Genomic DNA, 15,480 nt, shown 5'->3' on the forward strand with positions numbered 1-15,480 from the left:
ACCCATTATTATTTACTAAGAAGAGTTTTTACTCTTATATGACGCCAGTAAGTCTAAAAACCTTGATTTACCATGTAAGCAATACAGTACTTGTCGTTTAATCTTGATTACATGGAGGAAGACGAATGCCTAAATGAAATTTCGTGTCAGAAAATTTAAATTAGCTTAAAGTTTAAAACATATCCACACAGATTAAATAAAAATACTAATGGTACAATCATATACTGATGCAATTACAATGTCATATACCATAAAACATAACGTTTTCTTGTCTAATCTGTCACGTTGTAAGGACTACGGCAAACCAGCTGTTCTCCTGTAGTAGACGGTTACAGTAGAACGTCACGAAGTAGCAGTTAAAGTCGCGCATGCGCAATACAACGTCAGAATACCGTCGCCGTTCCGTTCGCAGCTGTTGCTTAAAGTCCCTAATGTTGAGTCTTTTGATGTGCTGCATCTTCCTACCGCCATGATGCTCATTTTTCATAAATACAGAAGACACCATTTATAAAACAAATATACCGACTTCAAGAATCCACTTAAAATTGAAATCTCTCCACGTGGATTTCTGCATTTACTGTATATAACGATTCAATCATGTAACTGTCCATTGTTTAGAGCTGTATCAATTCCTTCAGGTCTCATTATCAGATCCAGACTTTATTACTGTTTTCTGCATTGTTGTATTATTAACCTTCAAACCACATCCTCTGATAAGCTGAAATACCAGTGTGATTTGGGTATTAGATTTATTTGGGTGGGATGTTACCCAGAGAGGCTTTCATATTAACCAGTGTTCTTAATATTATTAAAGAAAAGCAGCTTGAGATGAAGGCACTGGAGTTTACAGAAACCTTTTAAATATTCGAACGTTGAAACGTTTTAAACTTGATCTTTAATCTTTGCACTAAAATGAAACTGGAGATGGTCTCAGAAGTGAAATCGACATTAAGGTGTTAATGCGTTGCTCAGCAGTTCACGTAACATTTAACAGGACATAAGGGTTGAACGGTTAGTCCTCATGTTCGGCTCTGTTCTGTGCTATAACCATTTTATTATTGCAAAACAAGTGCGTTTTTGCACACCTCTGGTCTTTTTTAAATACTTTTCATCTCAAATGGTATAGAGCCTCGAGTCACTGTCACATGGTTTAGGATCCTCCTGATGGTATGTGTGTGTGCAGATGGGAGTGTAAATAAGACTTAACTAACTTTACTAAGATTTTATAATAATAATATTAATATTAATAATAATAATAATAATAATAATACTTATCATTATTATTATTATTATTATTCCTTTTAACACATGTATGTAAATGCTATTCTCATGTCTAAATGTTCTGGACATCATTTCGGTTATATAAATTATGAATTTTAAAAGGAATTTTTAAAGGAGAGCACCACTGCATCAGGGTCCCTGGTTCAATCCTGAGCTCAAGGTGCTGTTTGTTTGGAGTGTCTGTGTTCTAGGATTGGCTAGTAGTCATTAATAAAACCCATCCACCAATTGGGACCAGAAAAAATGATTTTGACAGAGGTTCCCTAGTGGAACCTCCCAGTCAGGGAACCAACCTTATGAACTGCATGAGCCAGTGCATGAGCCAGTGCAGGAGCCAATGCATGCCACCGGCATGAGCCAGTGCATGAGCCAGTGAATGAGCCAGTGCATGAGTCACTGGCATGAGCCGGTGCATGAGCCAGTGCATGAGCCTGTGCATGAGCTGGTGCATGATCCGGTGCATGAGCCAGTGCATGAGCCTGTGTATGAGCTGGTGCATGAGCCTGTGCATGAGCCGGTGCAGGGGCCGGTGCATGAGCCCGTGCATGAGCCGGTGTATGAGCCCGTGCATGAGCCGGTGCACTCCCAGTTCCAGTCCCAAGCCTGGAAAATGGGGAGGGTTGTGTCAAGAAAAGAGAGAACCACCACGGTGACTTTGTTTCCCCCACACACAAAGAAAAGAAGGAAAAAAGAAGAGTTTGTCTCCCTTTTGCAATGCGACGCTACAGTAGTGTGACATCTTTTTTTTGTGGAGTTTGAGATGGAATTAGTAAATGCTAAATGATAGTAGTTCTACTATGTTCATCTCACAGTTCAATTCAATTCAGTTTAATTTGTGTAGCGCTTATAACTGTGGCGTGGCGGATCATTAACGACCAAAAATTCGCCGTTGAATAAAGCTACATCTAAAACTGCTCAAAGTGAGCTGCTTGACTGTATGCTGGATGACAATGTTGTTGACTCTCAACTGCGTATTAGTTTGTTAATCACAAGATATTAACCTATAGCACAAGTCAGGTGTGATAGCCTCTCAGCTTAATTTCGTTTAAGCTAAAAAAAAAAAAAAAATCTACCAAAATCTATGATCACGATCCTCTGCTGGATGCTTCTCAAGTTCCACTGTTTTGCTGTGGTTGCTATGGTGATGTAAGAGACTTGTTGAATGTCTGATGGCAGACTGCAGTCCTGCAGAACAAGGCGTGCCTCGACTTGTTCAAAAACGATCGTTTGAATTTATTACATGAACTGAGCCATGTGCATAAAGCTTCACGTGGATTTTCTTTCTCTTTTCTCTGTTTTTCACTTTTGATATAAAAGTACATTGAGAGCATTTTCAGTGCAACATCATTTTTGTAGACGTTACATAAAAGGGTCATTGAATGCACAGTTTATATCCTGATACATATCGTGTGTCATAGAAATGTCATAATGTGATTTATACATATATATATACAGCTGAGCTGAAAAGAGCAGACGTCTTAAAAACAATCTGCTTCGGCTCCTGTTAAAGGAAGGTCTTATTTCATTCTCTGTTTTGTGAAATCCTGACGTGCTCCGCATGGTGGGCGCTCCAGATGAGCGGGCCTCCTGCAGCACGAGGATATTGAGCAATAGAACTGCAACACACTTCATTGCTTTTCTTTAATGTCATCGTGTTTCACTTTTAAGGACAAATTCCCGGCCTGTAGTTATTTAGCCGTCGCTGGCGGCGATCAACTCGACGCATTAGCGAAGGTCTATGTGTCCGACCCTATCTACTCTCCCTGTGCTTAAGTGAATTCAACAGTGACTCCAGGTCATAGAGGAGTATGGGGAAGGGTGTGTGTGTGTGTGTGTGTGTGTGTGTGTGTGTTGGAGGAGAAAACTAGAGGAGGTGAGAGGAGGGGTACTTCAGCAAAGCTCTTGTCCCTGTTGTCCTTGAGAGGCGTCAGTAATAGGGTGTGTGTGTGTGTGTGCTTGTTTTGCATTCAGGATCACCACCACGGCAGCGTGTATGATGGACCTGAGACGCTACCCATTGGATGAGCAGAACTGCACACTGGAGATTGAGAGCTGTGAGTAAACCAGGCTCTTTTTCTGTCTCCTTGCGTCTGTCCTTATCTCTCTACACCCTACACACACACACACACACATACACACACACACACACACACACAAGCCTCAGCTCAGACCTCTGACGCCTCCTCCTTCCCTCTCACAATCATCCCGTCATCGATGAGGAGCCTTTTCTGGTCTCCTAACTTACAGCAGTAGTAAATTAGAGCATTACAGCACTAATAAAAGCCCAACATCTTTGTGCTTATTAAGATGAAGGTCTTTTGAGTTTGGCTATTACTGTCTGTAATTGTGTTAATAAAAATTGAAAGGCATGAGTGATAGGATAATAGGGAAGTGGTCTCCTGTGTGTTTTATCAGCCCCTCTGTATTAACGGATGTCCATTCGTGACGTGCTCTGCGATGTGGCCCGTTTGATCAGCCACATGCTGGAAGCATTAATCAGAACAAACCCCAGCGTCCCCGGACCCGTGTCCCATTGCGCTGCACTCTTTCCTCGGGACTTTTGACCTCACTCTTTCCTTTTCTCTTTTTTTCCAGTCAAATCTTTCAACCAATCACTGCCATGTGATGTCATCAGACTCCTCCTTCCCCCAAGTCACTTGTAAATTCCAGTCACTACCCGATCCGTGCCGCCCCCTGCTCGATTTGCCAAATCCATGATGCTGCCTGATTTTTTAGCATTCTTTTTCTTACAACATTATCGTATCTTATGTTTTGTGAAAGCAGCTCATCACCACTGTAAACATGAATTGTTCTGTCATGCTTTAGAAAAATTTACTTGAATAGGGTAAGTTAAGTCAATTCTTATGCAGATTAATAAATAAGGAAACTAAGCATGGCAGGGTGTGCTGTTAAAGGAAATTAATCAATTAATGGTGGCTTAGTGGTTAGCACGTTTGCCTCACACCTCCAGGGTTCGAGTCCCGCCGGGGCCATGTGTGTGTTTGCACGTTCTCCCCGTGCTGTTGGACTTTGGACTGGGGTTTCCTCCCCCATGTGTATGTGATGTGTATGTGATTGTGCCCTGCGATGGACTGGCACCCTGTCCAGGGTGTACCCCGCCTTATGCCCGATGCTCCCTGGGATAGGCTCCAGGTTTCCCCGTGAAAAGGATAAGTGGTATTGAAGATGGATGGACACAATGTACTTTTTATCAGTTTATAGTGACATTTAAGGTTGTGGTTTTGGGATTTTCTCCCCAGTTTGTCATCTGTCAATTCCCACCCAGCAGCCATCTCCCCCCTATCATACGACAGCTAGAAATTGGGGAGGGAGAAGGCTAACATGTGCTTCGCATCTTTTCGGAAAGCGGAATCTACCCTGTTCCACATACAGGAGCTCACAGACTCCCGTGACCGGCTAGTGTCGCTGTGATTGACAAGGGAGAGAATGTATAAAACCCCTCCCACCCAGAGAGCATGGCCAATTTTGCCCCCTTATCCCTAGACACACAGTCACGGTTTGAACTCCGCTGGTGTGATAGCAGTCCCAGTGATGCTCACTATGCAAACGGGTGATTTTACAGTTAGATTTATATAGTACTTTTCTAGACATTCAAAATGCTTTACATACTATGGGATGGGGTGGGGGGGGGATCTCCTCAACCACCACTAGTGTGTAGCATCCACCTGGATGATGCGGCGGCAGCCATAGTGCACCAGAACGCCCAGCACACACCAGCTATTAGTGGACAGGAGAGAGTGATGTAGCCAATTCAGAGATGGGGATTATTATGGGGCCATGATAGAGAAGGGCCAATTGGGAAATTTTGCCAGGACACCGGGGTATACCCCTACTCTGTAATCAAGCCAAGCTATATACTCTCACATACATCAGCGCTTTGAGAAGGTGCTTTTAAAGACGTGTTATGAAATAAAGTTTATTATTATTATTACATAGTTATGTTTGTAGCAAATAGCATACAATGAAGAAGAAGTCTTTATTTGTCACATATACATTACAGCACAGTGAAATTCTTGTTTTTTTCCTGCATATCCCAACTTGTTAGGAAGCTGGGGTCAGCAATAATACAACACCCTGAAGAACACAGGGTTAAGGGCCTTGCTCAAACGCCCCACAGTGGCATCTTGGCAGTGCTAGGGCTTTAACCCTTGACCTTCTGATCAGTAACCCAGAGCCTTAACCATTGAGCCACCACTGCCCCATGCAAATGAAAATCAAGTGAACATATAAGATTTTTTGCACATGGAGTTATTGTAGAACATTGAGGTGATTTCACAGTGCAATATGTGTTCACGTTTCTATAAAGTTATTGTTGGAAAAACTGCACATTTCATATCTGATGCAATTAAGACTATCCATATAAAGTATACAAGTTTGCAAAGTATTTGTCTTTTCTTCCCCCGGATATGTAGATATAGTGTACATTAAAAAAAAAACAAAAACAAAAAGATTTAAGTTACATAAATAGACCGTAATTAGTTTTTAGAATAAACCTTTAAAGGTACACTGCATGTAATGTTCTAGGTACAAAAGGTATACCCTTGAGGGTACTGCCTCAGTTACAAGGAACAGTACACTTTAGTGTTCTTCTTCATTAATATGAACGTGTGCGATGGATTGATTAAGACAGTAAATCCATTTACACAGAGCGTGGTACTGATTGGGAAACACCAACGCTACCCTATCCACACCCCCGGCATGGATCATGCAGAGACATCCTCCAGACACACCAGTCAGCTTCCAGACAGAAAGATCTCCATTTCGGTTTATAACATTATGCAAATGGTAATTTGCTGACAATATCGAAACATTACCCCTTAAATGCACACATGTGTCGCCAACCGTTATTATACGACCCAGAGTATATATCTAACGCGGATGGATCTCTAAACCACCCCAATAGTATAAAAGCATCCTAATATTTTATTAACAATTACAAAACAATAAAATACAGCATATGTGGTTCTATTTTGACATTTTATTTGTCATCAAACAGATGCACAAAAATATACACTGTAAAATTTATATAAATCAATATAAAATTACGCACTAATAATTCATGTGCTAAAATAGGGAAAGTATTGTAGCATTTTCATTCAATTGTCTAAGTCACCATAACAAAAATTAAAAATCATTACAATGTTTTATATTTTCCTAATTAATGTCATATTAACATGTATAATTTTCTATATTATCAAGTTATATATATATATATATATATATATATATATATATATATATATATATATATATATATATATAAAGTATATTATGACCTTCTCAGCTTCCCCCGGTAAATTCAGCATCTGGCTCATATTCGGGATCTGGATCATTCGATACGTTACTCTCTCAATAGGCTACTTTCCTGTTCATAATCATTAAAAATCAATATTTTGTTCGCTGACAGCTTGACCATCAGATCCACCGTCAAACGACGCCGATATTTGATTAGAACCTTTTTCTGCAGTAAATCGCAGAGCCATGTCAAGTTTCTTTTATGTCTGGGGTAATTATGATTGACACGTTACATCATCATTGTTTACCAAACATTCCCACCTTGAGGAATAAAAGTGAATTGCACTTATTGAGCCGTGAGAGATTCAATGTTGTTGCTCAGAAAAATATACTTATTACACTATTACATACCTCGGGTCAGTAGTGACCCTATAACCTTTTTCACAATAAATGAATTATAAAACAGATATTATTTGTTTCACGTATTTGGAGGTACAGACAGAAGCAAATGCAGGTATGGCAGTTTAATGAAACAACAAGAAGTCCAGTAAGTTCAAAGGATCAGGCAGAAATCAAGGTACATAGGCAAGCAAGGGTAAATCGACCAGGAAAACAGTCCAAACTAGGCAAGGCAAAGAGACAAGGTCATAAACGTGAACAAGGTCGAAACCAGAATAAACAAATGACGTCCCGGGTCGCTAACGAACCGAGGTGTGTGTTTAAGGGTTAACCATGTTTATATGCAAATGTGCAACAGTGGATGGGAATTTAAAATACAGTTCCATATACAACTATAGTTTTGTCAAAAACTGGATAAAATATGCAAAGTTTGGAAGACTACAGAAATCCAAAAAGCCAATATAATAAGATAATATTACTGAGCAGATTACAATATAAAAGCCGTTCCTAACTTGCAGTGAAAAATGTTCACTGCAAGTGAAGTGGTCTTTAGGTGGGTGTGATGGTATACTCCCTCTCCCCTGTCAATCACAGTGACACTAGTCAATCACGAGCGTCTGTGAGCATATGTATGCTGAAGAGGGCAGATAACGCTTTCCTCCATGGGTGTTGTGCTGCCCTGTGACGCAGCATGAGCAGCAGTTCGAAAGGATGCGGTTGGCGGCTTCACGTGTCTTAGAGGAAGCACGTGTTCGCCTTTTACCCTTCCCAGCTCGTAGCTGTCGTATTACAGGGGAGAGCTGGCATGATAGATAGGTGAGAATTGGCAGAAGATCAAATTGGGGTGTAAAATGAGGGAATGTTAAAAGGAAGGCAGGAAGGAAAGAAAGAAGGAAGGAAGGAAGGAAAGAAGGAAAAAAGGAAGGAAGGAAAAAAGTAAGGAAAGAAGAAAGGAAAGAATAAAGGAAAGAAAGAAGGAAGGAAATAAGGATGGAAAGAAAGAAAGAAAGAAAGAAAGGAAGAAAGAAAACAATATCCATCATCCGGGCAAAGAGTCAAAACAAAATACAGAAAACAGAACAGATTAGGGAAGAATAAAAACCAGAAGAATCACAAAACCAGAAAACAGAGCAGGGCTTAATAACGGAAGGAAACAATAAATAAAGCAACCGGATTTACAAAACAGCATAGAACTGTTGCCAGTAATGCAAACAAGAATTAGCAAAGGGTGAACTGCAGGTAGGACCAGTCAATACGCTGGTTAGCTGGAGAGGGCGAGTAGGCGGGGCTAATGATCGGGAGTTCTGGAAGTTGTCATTCAAGAGAGAGCGGTGGTTTGCAAGTTTGTAATATACAGTATGTGTTTCCCAACCGGGGTTCCGTCTGTTGAGAGCAGGGCTGCCGTGTAAAAATCCTTCAAACATTTCTAAAATGCTAAAATATGTATAAAACATTTAATATACCTGATAAATGTCTGATGTCTGAAATAATAACACAGACACACACACACACACACAACAATAACATTGTGCTGTCAGCAGCACGTCAACGTCAGTACGCGTAACATACGCGTGTGTTTTATCCTAATAATTAGCGTGTGACGATGGGTGTGTAGTGCAAAAGAATATGGACAGATTTCTTAAAAGAAAAACTCCCGATGCTTCTGAACCATCAACTTCATCCTCATGGAGCTAACGCTGTCTAGCATTAGTGTTTGTGTAGGGTGCCACAAATTTTTGAACATTTTCAAAGGGTGCCGTGACTGAAAAAAGATTGAGAACCACTGATATGCAGTATGTGTAGCTGATTAATGTTAGTTGAGGTCTTTCATTTGCAAAGAAATGATATCTGCATTTTCGTTTAGAACAATGTAGCAAACTAATAAATCTATTCACATTATGCAAGCTAGTCATTGCTATCTAGTTTCCAGAGTCTCTCTAAGCTAATGTCAGCTTGCTATGGATACAATGTCAGGGCTGGTCTTTTAATGTTGTACTCACAGTTAAATCTATTTGTAACAACCCACAGTGTTTAGTAATGATGTCAGTTGATCTAACACACAAATATAAACCAATAAGTAACTTAAACACAGCTATGATGGTTTGTATATTTAATGAGCAGGATTTCATGTCTGGTAGAGGTTAATATCAGTTTTATCTGGGTGGGTGGAACAGCTCCAGCGTATGTGGAGTTTTACATGTTCTCTCTGTGTTTGCGTGGGTTTTCTGCGGATTCTCCGGTTTCCTCCTACCTCCCAAAAGCATGGGTGGATTGGGTCCTGTGAGTGAGTGTGTGCATTCCCGGCTTCTGCTCAGTGTTTACTTGGACTTAACGACTAAATATGGTCTTTTTTAATCAAGAAATCTACAGTTTACTTAGTTTTCTAAACTGAACTGGAATGTTTGTTTGTCTGGAAGATGACTGGAAGAAATGTTTTATCCAGCTTAGGACTGGAAGGAGTCAAGAGGCGCATAATGATGACATCAAATGGCATTGGTTTGTTTAAAGCACATGATGTCCATGAAGCATAACCAAAGGGCTCGGTAATTTAAAAATTCTGGCTTTTTCAAAACGCACCGCAATTACTTATTATGCTTGTAAATAATGTCAACTGGAATCGAATGACAGTTTTAATAAAATGGCTTCTGCGGGTGGAAAGTCCTGGTGTAAAATAGCAAAAATGTTATTGTACACATTTCACTAATTTGCCAATTTTTTTTTAAAAAAAAGAGTTTATTTGTAAAATACATCTCTACTGAAGGGGCCCATGATTTATTTACACATTTATGTTTGTTTATTTGTTTGTTTTAACAGTTAAACTTATCCCTGAATGTCAAATTGTTGGAGAGCCCATGATTTGAATCAGGAACAACAAAAATAAGTTGATCCAGAACGTCCTATTTGAAGAAATTACATTCCCATTTAGTCATTTCCACAATGTTCTAATGGCCTAATTATAAACATTGTGAAAGCAACCTTTCACAAACAAATATCACTGTCTTAGAATGTTACAGAAATGTTATTTATGTAATCCTAAAGTCTAACATTCTTATAAACCGGTCAAAGACAGGACTGAACATTCTGATATTGTTCTCTGTTAGTTAAAAGAGTTTCTGTTAACTTAATGTCTCATTATTTATTAATAGTGAATATGTATACATTTCTTAATTAACTTAATAACACATTATTTCATGCCATAATTTTGACTTAATATCCTATTATTTCAGCTTAATATTTAGCACCCCGCAATTTATCCATAAATCTAATTGATTGAATATTAGCTTATAATTTTTCTTCTGAACACTGTTTTCCAAATAGGAAGTAAATATTGCTTTAGTGGATTTCAGCTGATAAATAGCTACTTCTACTGATTTGTAGCTCAATTACAAACATTCAGGTAGTTAAGGTTCAGGTATTCCTAAAACTTAAATTGACTGAAATTTCATAACGGTCTTAGTGCAAGATATTGAATTTAAAAAACAAGCTATTACATAAAGTCAAAATAACACTTCAACATTTTTTTTTCACAACTTGAGGTTCAGGGCTACCATACTCTCTCTCTCTCTCCACTCAAAACTTGCCCAGAGTCTCTCTCTCTCTCTCTGTCTCTCTCTCTCTCTCTCTCCATTTTCTACTCTACTGTTGCTATTTGTTGCGTCTTTCCCTCACCACCTCATTACTGTCTCTAGGAAACCTCCTTCAGCATTTTCTCTCCAATTCTCTCACACATTTATGTGCTGTATAGCAAACAAATGTTTTTTCAAAATTCTTTTTTGCTTTCCTGCCCTCATTTGTGGCCTGTCTATATGCGCAACGCTGGATTGTACCATCCCGAGCCTGAACTGCACTGTGTAACTCTATCACATGCCGCCTAATGAGGCATGAGCCTGTGTCTGGATATTTTCCTGGATAAACTTGACGCTTGATACATGTTTAATTGGAACGATTGGAGCCCACTGAGGAGATGGATCACTCCTCTTCATCTCCAGCTCAGGCTTACTCCTCTCTGAGGAGGAGCGAGAGGAGTAACATGGTCTGTTGACAGAAATCAGTCAGTCGATTGACAGCACCAGACTTGCTGGCACAGAGATAATGGATTTAATAGGATCTGAATGACCAGCCTTAAGCTTTCCTCCAGTCTCTCTCTCTCTCTCTCTCTCTCTCGCAATGTGTACACTCTGTAAATTGTCATGCAGCCAAAGTGCTGTTGCTCTTATCATCCCCCCCCCACCCCATCTCTATTAATGAGTATGAATAAGCTCTTCATAGCCTTAAGAAAAGCTCATCTTTGTAAAGTTTTTAAAAGCCAATACCTGCCTGCTAAGTGCGACCCACATGATGCCCTTAAATATGAAGACTCAGAAGCACAGCTTTAATTATTTATAACACTATATAGGGCAGCGGTTCTCATTATGAGTCGCAGCAGCTACACACTGGCGCAGATGAAGCTGGATCCTGTGCATAGCTGGGAGAGAACACTCCCTCAACCATGTGCGTGCATGGTTTTGTAAACAAAATCTGTCCCCGCATTATTTAATTACAGCCTGTCTTGAAATGTTGGCGTTATTGTTAATATTTATCACATTGGGACATTCAGATTGTCAAGTAGGACTGAACTGCTGGGGTTTACACAACAGCAATTCACATTGCTTCTCTCATTATTGATGTGTATGGCCATGCTTTTGTTCTAACTGCTTTAATTTAACATAGTGTGTGCTCAAAATCAGCTGTGTTCACATACTCTTGCACAGCGTCTTGCATAATTATTCATCCCCTTTTCCATATTTTGTAGTGCTATAACCCGGAATTGAAACGGACTTAATTGGGATTGTATGTCATGATTCTACAAAATATCTCATAATACTGAAGTTGGGGCAAAATCTATATATTTTTCTAAATTCTATACAAATAAACACTGAAAAAAAAAAGTGATTGCATAAGTATTCTTCCATAAATTTCCATAAAACATTATTAGTTGAAAGTGTCACGTGAGCACAATATAAATACATCTGTTCCTCATAGGCCCCAGAGTATTTAAGAAAACATACTTTTGAAAGAAAAAAAAAGCATTATGAAGCATTAAAAAGCATCAATCAGGCTTTGTGTGTGTGTGTGTGTGTGTGTGTATATATATATATACACACATATCTATCTATCTCTCTCTCTCTCTCTCTCTCTCTCTCTCTCTCTATATATATATATATATATATATATATATATATATATATATAGTAATGATACTTGCTATCAAAACAAGCGCGGACGGGCAGGGTGGCGTGTGCAGACGCGACGTGAGAGGAATAGCAGAAAACAGACTAATACAGGTGAACAGTCCAACTGGGATAAGGCAAGGAATCGTAAACGTCAATAACAGGGACCAAAGTCCAAGTACCAGGGAAATCTAGATTAAAGCTAAGGTTTGGTAATATCACTAAGTCACGAGAACTGAGCGTTTACTTCGCAAGGGCACGAAGGTTAACGAGGCCTTTTATAACTTATCAGCCGCACAGGTGTTGGTGATCAATACTCAGGTGAACTTGAGCACGGGCATGGCTGGGAAGTGTAGTCCCTGTCCACCATGTTTGTAAGCAGCGCCGCCATCTGAGTATTGCGGCCGCGAGTTCGCTGTGGCATAACCATAACATATATATATATATATATATATATATATATATATATATATATATATATATATATATATATATAAATCCAAAACTTTACACATCTTGTGTCATTAAATCCATTATTAACTGAGACGAGGGGAGGCTGTCAACCAAAATACATTGACTGAGTAAGGACTGGATTAGTCAGAGAAGCAAAGTTAACTCTCAACATGATGCTACCACCACCATGCTTCACAATCTTATTTTAAAATAATCATTTCTAAACTATATCGATCCTCTTTTATATTACGGGATATTTTGAATAGACTCATGACATATAATCACAGTTAGGTCCATTTCAGTTACACGTTATAACACTAAAAAATGTGGAAAGATTCAAAGGGGGTCAGTAATTATGCAAGGCACTGCATGTATATCTGAAAACTATAGACTACAGCAGGGATAGAAAAATACCTAAAGTATAAAGGATCTCATTCATCCAGGTTATTTTGTGGGGGTTTTTTGTTTCCTATACAGTAAATCCCCTTTAGCTGTGCCAAAAGTACATGATGAAGTTTCTCAGGAGGGTGGTGAAATGTCACACCCACAATTCCAGTCATCTTGATTTACTGTAACTAGATTATCTGATTGAAATTTCTCTCATTTTGCCCATGCAGACGGATACACCACAGATGATATTGAGTTTTACTGGAGAGGAGGAGAGGGAGCTGTGTCTGGAGTGGAGCGAATTGAGCTGCCCCAGTTCTCCATCGTGGACTACAAGCTCATCTCAAAGAACGTAGTGTTTTCCACAGGTACCTGTTTTCCCCAGCACCCATGTCTTATAGCCAAATTTGTTGACTAATGAGGAGATAAGTGTGACTTGGGAGTGCTAAGTGACTGAGAATGAGACTTTTCTGCAAAATTCCTATTTCATGGTAAGGTAATAAATTCAAAGGATGGTTGAATATTTCTGGAAAATTGTATCCTGTATGTTTGGCTGTAGCTTATTTAATGACGTCTTCGGAATAGGGGTTCATTGAAAGTCAATTGATTGTATCTTTATTTCCACATTTGGCTTGAAATCTCTTTCTTTCGGCTGCTCTTGACCAGGTTCATACCCGCGCCTATCGCTGAGCTTCAAGCTGAAGAGGAACATTGGCTACTTCATTCTGCAGACCTACATGCCATCCATCCTGATCACCATTCTGTCTTGGGTTTCCTTCTGGATCAACTACGATGCCTCTGCCGCCCGTGTAGCCCTAGGTAGGATTTCGTTCCATGGGCTTCGGGGAATGGTTAGCGCCAAAATACAATTTGCATGATACTAACCTGGTGGATCGTAGCTCCAAACCTGTCTTGGTGAACAGATTCTTTTTGAGATAAAGCAAACATTGTGTAAATTGTTTCCTGAGTATTGGTTTTGTTGGCTGCTGGGCTCATCCTCATGGCCCTGAGAGAGTCCTGCTCTAATTAAGTGTTTTCAGGGCTTTTGACTGATGGTGCACATATACAGTGAGATAAGATATTTTATCTTCAAGTGCATGGTTCAACATACACACCGTAACAGCATAAAGTCTGAACAGTGCAGCACGAGGAATGACTGAAATGACTGTTTTAATAGAAGAGCGATATGATACACATAGAAGATCGATAGTATCCTCTAACTACATGGAACTGGAGGAGCATCACGATGATCCTGGTGATATCTTTGTGCAGAGTTTAACAGACTGACCGAATGATGAATTGATCCAATGCGGTACAAGTTAGGGCTTCCAACTTTGATGCAAACTTCAAGAGTCAGGTGTGTTAGAGCAGAACGAATGTTACACAATTAATACAGTGGCATCATATAGTCACAGTTTGTCTGCACTAGACACAAACCTCAGCTCACCAGGTAAATGTAAGCCTTATTGTAGCCTAGTGTAGAAGAAAATGGCGACTATGTTTGAGTTTATGGACTACTAAAAAATTAGTGGTTGCACCAAGTTTTAACCTTAAAAATGATACCTATACCTTAGCAGGTGCAATGTTTATGGTGATTCTGTTCAAAGTAGACAATGTGTTAGAGTAAAAAAGTACATGTTTACATGTTTTTATTTCAAATGAACTACTCGAATACTAACGTATGCTTTAGCACCGACTTTCCACCCTGACATATGGTCAAACTTGCATTCAGCTGGTGCAAGTTGCTGCCATGTTCCGATTTATTGACTGAATTGACTGGGGGTGTTAGCTAATGCTGTGTTCCAGGACTTCACCTTCGGGAAAATACACATGCTTTGCAGGGAATGTTCTACCCTTGTTCAAACAAAACAGTCCACTTAGAGCAGCAAGTCACTGACCAAAGACAGGGAATTACTAATGCATTTGTTGAGGGGGGGTCTGTCTTTTATTCATAAATGTCAATCTCCCAGGTTAAATTACGAATGAAAACCATGTTGCTATGTCATAATAACATGTAACATTTTATGAGGTTAATATTGAAGGCTTACAGTTCACTGTGCATGCCATGATTTTGGCTGTGAACTGTGTGCCAAGATATGATTATAACACGATCCTTAATGCTTCCTAAAGGATGTTGATTTTTGATTTCTCTAGCTTTAATTTTTTTCCCAGCATTAACACTTGCTACTTTGAAAACAATCATTTTCATCATGAAAAACACCAAGTTAGGTGTCATTTCCCTGTACTGTTTGTTTTATGGCATCTGACTATGACGTCTTGTGCAACAGTACAGAATCTTTTAAGACGAAACGCGTCTAGAGAATGATTGTGTTTCACATCATTATTTCTGACTGGGATATTTAAACTTTATTGATTTTTCCATTGCACATTTCCTTTTGTGTACAGCATGGTTCCGGGCTCATGGATCAATTGTATGATATCATCCGCCCCAAGCAAGAGGAGGGCTTTCTAATCATAAGGCCTGAGGGATTCC

General features: G+C 39.4%; 1 protein-coding gene across 5 annotated transcripts in view; it reads left to right on the plus strand.

Annotated features, from left to right (window-relative positions):
* The window catches only part of gabrb2a (gamma-aminobutyric acid type A receptor subunit beta2a), a 77,486-nt gene that overhangs the window by 39,805 nt on the left and 22,201 nt on the right, over positions 1-15,480 (plus strand). For all 5 annotated transcript variants that reach the window (XR_008387649.1, XR_008387648.1, XM_053641299.1 and 2 more), the window contains exons 5-7: positions 3,253-3,335; positions 13,217-13,354; positions 13,653-13,805. Coding sequence is in view for 3 of the 5 variants with exons in the window: in XM_053641299.1 (XP_053497274.1) it covers positions 3,253-3,335; positions 13,217-13,354; positions 13,653-13,805 (374 nt within the window). In the remaining 2 variants the exon portion in view is untranslated. The remainder of the gene's footprint in view (positions 1-3,252; positions 3,336-13,216; positions 13,355-13,652; positions 13,806-15,480) is intronic.

This window comes from Ictalurus furcatus, chromosome 14 (assembly GCF_023375685.1).
Source record: "Ictalurus furcatus strain D&B chromosome 14, Billie_1.0, whole genome shotgun sequence".
NCBI classification, from domain to species: Eukaryota; Metazoa; Chordata; class Actinopteri; order Siluriformes; family Ictaluridae; genus Ictalurus; species Ictalurus furcatus.